The 7,755-nt window shown below is 32.5% G+C and overlaps 1 protein-coding gene across 1 annotated transcript; it reads right to left on the minus strand.

The window, feature by feature from the left end:
• Positions 1 to 927: 927 nt before the first annotated feature.
• LOC149393064 (uncharacterized) lies at positions 928 to 5,331 on the minus strand. The gene is made up of 9 exons (XM_089617520.1): positions 5,039 to 5,331; positions 4,505 to 4,599; positions 4,353 to 4,417; positions 4,155 to 4,198; positions 3,990 to 4,067; positions 1,708 to 1,858; positions 1,341 to 1,439; positions 1,183 to 1,248; positions 928 to 1,085 (listed from the first exon to the last, which is right to left on the minus strand). The coding sequence occupies exons 1-9, from the start codon at positions 5,182 to 5,184 to the stop codon at positions 999 to 1,001; spliced, it is 831 nt and encodes a 276-aa protein (XP_089473646.1). The 5' UTR covers positions 5,185 to 5,331; the 3' UTR covers positions 928 to 998.
• Positions 5,332 to 7,755: the final 2,424 nt, after the last annotated feature.

Below are 7,755 nucleotides of genomic sequence, written 5' to 3' on the forward strand. Positions count from 1 at the left end.
GTCATACCAACCCAAAACCTATCTCCATCTGACCCCATCCGAATCCACACAATAAGGAGTAACCATTTTTTTTACTTATATTTAAGAGGTGTAATTATATAACAGTACCATACTTCAGTGACTTGGCTACGTAGGCCGTACAAAATATTAAATTAATATCCAAATCCATATAAATTTTAGGATTTTTGGCCTAAATAGTCCCTAACTTTTTATGATAGTGACAGTTTAGTCCATAAACTCTTTTTTGAAGCATTTTGGTCCATAATCTATTATTTTGTAGCATTTTGGTCTTTTTCGAAAAAAAAATATGTTTTATTTTATGAAATTATATACAATATAAACTTAAAACACGTTTGTATACTAAAATACATTGTTAGTTTTACAAATAAATTTATTAAATCATATTTTGATCCTAAAAGCGCTATTTATTAAATCTAATTTTACAATATTAGATTTTTAAAGCATTATGTTACTTTTTTTTATACTTTTTAAAATTATAAACACGTTATTTTAGTTTGTAGATATGTTTTAAGTTGATTAGGTGTTGAATTTTATAAAAAAAAATTATAATTTTTTTAAAAAATGATCAAAATGCTACAAAATTAATAGGTTAAGAAGCAAAATGTTTCAAAAAAGAAGTTTAGTGACTAAAACGCCTCAATCATAGAAAATTGAGGTTATTTGCGCCAAAAATCCTAAATTTTATAAGACCCCCCAACCCAAGACACACCTTTTTCGAAATTAAACGCATGCATATCATACTTCTATATAGAATATTCCATTGGCAATAATACACGAATATGGGACAATATTTACTTATTAAGATTCTGTGGAATATATGTATGTTGATTTGAGATTCGCTTTTTAAAAATATTGCTTTTAATATTGCAATGAGAAATGTACGCACTGATTAATAAAACCATGCCAATACTGAATTGTTATTTGAAAGTGAGATTAGATAAACACAAAGTAGAAATAAGATATGAATATTATTATGGTCATACACAATTTGGTAGCCAAGTTTTGAAGTAGGTGTGACAATCCTCATCAGCGCGAGAGAGAACGCCGATAGGAGTGACTGTAATCTGAAATAACAATTAAGTTCATAAATTTCATGTCAGTTTCTTCTTCTTCTTCTTCTTTTCGTAACAATAAAATATTTAGTTATTAGAAAATACGCACATATCCTTCTTTAAGAGACTTCTTGTCCGTTTCAACATTTTCGTCTTCCGTTGAAACTCCCTTGGTCTGCAATTTATATCAGACTTAATATATTGAGAGATAAAAATAAAAATAAAAAATTAGATCCAAATTAATAAAAGTAAGACATTAAAACCTACTTTTCTTTGGAAAAATAACTGATCGTCTGGTTCCAACAATTTTACTAGCCTCCACCCTAATTTGAATCTAGTCTTCCCTTGCTTAGTCAGCTTATATCCCTTTCAAGATAAACAATGTGTATCGCACATTATTTTTATACGACATAGAGATAAATAGGAGATATGATAAATAAATAAATAAATTAGTATTTTAATTACGTAATCATAACTTCTTACGTTATCAGAAGTATTTTTTTTTTTATAGAAAAAGTGATTATTAATGAAGTATAAAGCTTATTGTAGTAGTTGGTTTAGTGGTGGAATTAAACGAATAGAGAAAAATGATTACTGTATTCAGACGTATATAAATATGATAAGCGAGAATTACCTTATGATTTGCAATATTTGTTGGGAAATCAATATTTAGAAAGCATCCATGTGAATAAGTTTGTTTTTTAATTTCCACCACTATTGCCTTAATTATAGGTAAAATTGCCTCAGCAGAAAGAGTGAAGTCATCTACCACGCTCCCATCAGCCCTGAAATTCATAATTACATAAGAGAAATAGTCTTTTCAAATTACATCAATTAATCCCAAGAGTTTAGCTTGGGTGACAAAATTTCCTGTCAACGAGGTGATCTGTGCGAGAAGACGAGAGTTCAATTTCTAGAAAATGCAATATTATTGACGTTTGAAGATTATATCTTGTAATCTGTGCTTAAATATTCAATATAATTGATGATATGATGTAAAACTAAATTATTAAAAAAAGAAAAAATTACATCAATTGAGAAATAGTCAAAATATCTTTTTAATTTATATAATTAGCCATTCTCACTTTTTAGACCGTTTCCATTTGTTCATTTCATCTTAATAGGGTTACTGATTATTTATTTAAAACAATGATTATTTCGCAATAGTCCAAACTTAAAAAAAATTATTATGCTTCAATGTCGATTAAGAAATGGGTGCTATAGTTAGATAGTCAAAATTTGCTTGTCTTTATTTACATAGTCAACTTTTTACAAAGATGTGTATGTATCATTTGTAATAAAAACAATTTGGTTCCGAAATCAAATTTTTTTGAAAGTAATAAATTACTTTTATACAACGTCAAAATTTGAATGAAGTTGTAATAAATAAAAAATAAAAAATAAAAATAAAACTTGAAAACGTAACTTTAGCTATTTTGTTAAAAACTATAAATTATGTTTATATTGCTAATCAAATAGTTTCAAATAGCCGTCTTCTATAAATACAGGTTAAATAATATGAGGATTATAAATTAACTTTTAACCATTAGTATACCAATTTCAATAGTAAAAATTCCCTTAAAAGAATAATCTTATGCTTTGGGTATTCTCAAACAAATTGATGAATTTCAACAAAAGAAAAGTGAGATTTCTTTATAGTCAAAGTGGCTTATTTGTTTTATTATAAATAAAGTTGGCATTTCGAAGAGAAAAACACCAATTAAAAGCTATATACCACTAGCTCTGAAAGGTTTCCTATTTTATTTTTACCACAGTAATACACAAAAAGTGAAATATACGAAGATGGAGAAACCCTAAAAAAAAAAATTTCGCCGCCGCCCCTCTGGGTTCGGACGCGTCTCTGGGCTACCCAGCGACTCGGCTCCGTCCCGGGGGGGAGGGCGTCTCGCCTCTGCGTTTCCAGCGACCCTTCGTTTCTCCGTTTGGCCTTGTCCGGGACCTCCTCTGTTCTGTCCTGCCTGCGCCGCCGTGCTCGTACGCCTCCACCAGATCTGCTACGTGGTTCTCCTCCACCTCGCTCTGTTGGTCTCTTGCCCGCCCGGGCCTCTGCGTCCACCCCCGCAAAGTTTCTCTACCGTCTTTAGCGTGTCCTTCGACGTGCTTGGCGGAAGATCTCTGCGGCGTGAGTCCGAGACTTCTGTTGGAGAGCTCCGGCGTGAAGGTGGCTCCGGACTCCTACGGTGCGACCGTCGTCCGCGTCGGACTCCTACGGTGCGACCGCCGTCCGCGTCGGACTCCTACGGTGCGACCGCCGTCCGCGTCTGACCCTCGGAGTGTGGCTCACAGCGTGTCGTCGTTGTGTGCGTCCGTGTTCGAGCTACCGCTCTCTGACCGTAGTGCGACCGCCGTCGGTGTGCGCCGCCGGGCTCTTGCTCTCCGATCGTTGTGCGACTGACGAAGGGTCGCAGATCTGGGGTTGGTTGGATCTGAGGTGGCAGTAGATCTGGGTTTTTGTGTTTGGATTACTGGTTTTCAGTTTAGCTTTAGGGTGGTTGGAGTATGGATCATTTTAATTTTTATTACGCCTGTTTTGTTTTGGTTTGTTTTGGACTCGGATTAGCCGTAGTCTCATCTCCCGTAGTGGATTTCCTGTTATGTTTTTATCTATACAGGTTGAAGAGCCACCCTATTCATGGTTATCGGACCGAGTTTGGTTGGATTTTTCCATCGCCATTCTTCGGGTTTTTAACGAGCCTCTTGTGTGCTCTATTGGTGCTTGTAATTCTTCTCGTTGTCGGAAGTTTGCACATATCGTACTTTTACCGGAATTCAGTGTTAGATTCACCTCGACTTAGGTCTTGATAATCTATGTACTAAGGTGTTTTTCTCCTGTATTGATGGGTTTTTTACCCAATTTTAATGGAAAATCCGTAATATTCAAAAAAAGCTATATACCACTCATAAGAGGCAGACACAGATGGTACACCATCAAGAAACGCCTCTCTAGCACCAGCCACAGTGCCTGAATATACACTAAAATCAAAATAAATTAAACCCAAATTCAATTATGAAATTATCTATAGATAAGGGAAAAAAAATTGTTACTTTATCATCACTTACATGTTATATCCGCAGTTATTGCCTTTGTTTATGCCACTAATCACCTGTGTAGACATAATCACTCCAACTTTATTAGCAGCTAGAAAATATATTTAAATAAGTTGATTCGTTCTTCTATCCAGCGTTTGCGTTTAAATATTAAAATCAGGTTAAAATAAATTTATTCAATAAATAAAAAAAAAAGTTCAAGAGAAGTACCAGATCAGGAACTGAAGGAAACAGTTCTCTGGAGATTCCTAAAGAAACACAGTCCACCGGAGTTCCTACGAATTAAATTTATAGTTTTAAAATACAATTTTTTATAGTAAACAAAAACAAATAAATAAACGAATTGTCAAAATATTACATACCAGAAACAGCAAAAGCCGTTGTTCCTTGAATATCAACTTTCTTGACACCAAGTGGGCGATGGACAGTGCAACAATGGCTACAAGCTGACATTTCCCTGTAAATATAAATATATATATATATATATATATATATATATATATATATATATATAATATATATGGTGTTGAGAGGCGGCTTTAGCCGCTGACTTTTATTTTTTATCATATTTTGTTAATATTTCCTGAAAGTTATTTGAAATATGTATATGATTAAAACCTATTTAGTAATAATATTTAAAAAAAAAAAAAAAAATTGAAACCAAACTCATCCAAAACTCTGTCTGTATCCATTTCCTTCAAAAACGTATTGAATTAATCTTGTGATAAGTTATTACTTAGCCCCCAAATAGATTTCTAGCTTTGTCATGTATATATGTAGTGCAGTTACTCAAGCAATTAAATGTTAATCATCATTAGCAGTAATAGTGATCAAATTTTTTTGAAGTATTACTACAATATAAAAAAAAAAAATCAAATCAAATAATAACACCATACTTATCTGGCGCACAGACTTGAACAACATAGAGACCAGTGGAGAGAAGAGCATGAACAAGAGCTCGTAAACCCGGCGCTGCGATTCCATCGTCGTTGGTCACCATGATAGTCGCTATTTCACCGGAATTTGACACATCATTTTCCATTTCTTCTCCTTCTAAATAGTAGACTTTTGGCTATAGACCTGAGGAAGGAAAAGAGAACATTGATGGCATGCAAAAACTTGGTCTTGGTTTGATTGTCTTTTCTAAGGAAGGTACTAGGAAATATGGGTTGGCTTTAAAACGTAAATTATGCGATTTATATACTAAAACTATTTGGTATTCCTTTTGCTTTGGTGGTGTTATTTTTAAATTATACGATTTTTCCAATTGTGGACACTTCTTTCAATTGTTTAATTACAGGGGAGAAAGACACTCACCATGCCCTATTAATATTCAGTTTTATTTTAAAATATACATCATTCAAAGATTTTAAGATAGTGTTAGGTACCTTTTCTTATTTCTTTCTTTTTTCCCACTTAAATCCATATTGATTTGGTAGGTACATTTGAAAAGAGCTATTTACATAAGATAAAGGGTTCAATAGATATAAAATCATATAAAATTTAAAATTTTTCCAAGTAACTAATATTTTGCAAGTTTTTGGTAAATGATCACGATATGATATTTAGAAATCAAAATTTACATAAATACCCTATACAATTTCCCGTTCAATGGTTCATAATTTTTTTAAGAAAAAAAAAACCTATTAAGAAGCGCATTAATGAGAATCGCGCAAATCGACGAGAGAAAATTGCTTAACGCAATAACCTCGCTCGGTTTCTCATTCCAAACAAATTAAGCATTCAAAAGAAAAAAATACTGAGAGCACCGAGAGAAGAAAAAAATAAACTCATTTCACATATTTCCGAATCGACGAAGGGGTAATATTTGTATATTTCAATATTTCAGTTTTTGAGAAGTTGTTCATTAAGTCTTGTTTTTCGTTGTTGTTTTGGTACTAGTTTTTCCGCAACAGTGGTGTCCATGGCGAGTACATCAGAGCATCTCCTACCTCCTCATCCACCGTCGTCTTCCCATTCTTCGTATCTAACTTCGGCCATCGTAACATCATTAAAAAGCTCCATCGGAAGCAAAACATCATTGATCGCGAACACTGCACATGGATCCGTATTTGTATTTATAAATTTTTTATTTGAAATAACTGTTAATATATGAAAATAATTGTAAATTGTTGTATAAATCTATTAGTATGTATAAATGTCATCTACGATCATATGAACACAAAATAAGGAAAACAATTGCTGCCTATATTTAGGCACTGATATGATTTCAACAATTCACGTAATTATATAGAAATAAGTGCTTGCAATATTTTTGGAATTAATATGACACTTAGCATGTTTGAGTCAATTGAATGATTGATTTGAATATTTAAACGCACGTAAAATAAATGTGTCAATATATATTAAGAGTAATAGGCCACAAAATCCTGACCTCATGAATGCAGTGATAAAACACTATATTTTGGGCACTGATATAATTTCATAAATTTATGAAATTATGTAAAAAATAATTGCTTGTTATATTTTTGAAACAATATGGCACATATAGATTGTTAACGGTATAAGTGTTTTAGTTAATTTATATTTTACTTCAGTTTGCTAGGCTAATAAAATAAAATTTTGACTAAAATCTTAAAAGAAGTTAGGATATTGGCTAGTTGGAACAAATTCTTGTATATATATATATATATATATATATATATATATATATATATATATATATATATATATATATATATTAGAACTCTAAAAATTACATTTAGAGGGTTTTATAATTTTTATGACATATTAATTGAGTTTTATGTATGATCATTTATTTTATTACATTTCTAATTTACAAGAAAACAAGAAAACTAGGTATGTTTATATTTTTCTCGAAAATAATGATAGTAGTTGTTGTCACTGAAAATTGGACAACGTCGAAGACTTCGAGCGATTCGACCCAATGCCGAACCAAGTGGCCGCGCTCGAGCCGGGTTTGTAGAAACTCGAAAGTCACAAGTTCACTCCTCTAGCTAAGAAAGTTCTTCGTTCGTCGCTGAGACCTGATAGTAAGAAGAAGAAGAAGAAGAAGAAGAAGAAGAAATTAAGCTTCGAGGGACACTGGCGCGGCGCGTCGTGAGCTTTTTGGCCTTTTTTCGTTTTTTGTTGTCTTTCTTCGTGGGCTCGTCTCGATTGGATTGTTTAACCTTTTTGGGCCCGTATCAGGTTTCTTTGTGGACCTTATTTGGGTTTTGATATGGAATTCCTTGAAAATCACAAAGAGTTTAATAATTTTTGAAAACAACCGACAACAGTAGTATTGATAAAATGGATAAGTATTATGAATATGAATACATTTCATACCTTTAAATGGTTGTTACCGAACGTGAATCATGGTATTTTTTAACATTGATTTAAAACACCAGTTTGCGTTCAGTTGTCATTTTTTTAAGGTAGTTTTGCTGCTAAATATTTGCTGCGAGTGGAGATTGAACCCACGACCTCCACTTTGCTCAATTTGAATGAAATGGTCAATTTGAATATTGCGCCAAAAGGACCCTATATATTTTTGTCCGTTCAAAACAAATTCCAAGAAATTAAACCCGTAAAAAATTATTAAAAAATTACGAAGAATTGCAACAAAGTAAGCCTTGATGCATTGCTGACA

The sequence above is a fragment of the Urtica dioica genome, chromosome 6, assembly GCF_054948205.1.
Source record: "Urtica dioica subsp. dioica isolate 48M chromosome 6, U.dioica_male_clone48M_v1_H2, whole genome shotgun sequence".
Classification (NCBI taxonomy): domain Eukaryota; kingdom Viridiplantae; phylum Streptophyta; class Magnoliopsida; order Rosales; family Urticaceae; genus Urtica; species Urtica dioica.

Excerpts from the sequence above, each read along its gene's own strand:
- LOC149393064 (XM_089617520.1), bottom strand. The coding sequence starts at position 5,184 with ATGGAAAATGATGTGTCAAATTCCGGTGAAATAGCGACTATCATGGTG. Across the intron at positions 4,199-4,352 it reads TTCCTTCAGTTCCTGATCTG|GTGATTAGTGGCATAAACAA; the intron begins GTACTTCTCTTG and ends ATGTCTACACAG. Across the intron at positions 1,859-3,989 it reads GTGTCTGCCTCTTATGAGTG|GGCTGATGGGAGCGTGGTAG; the intron begins GTATATAGCTTT and ends TATGAATTTCAG.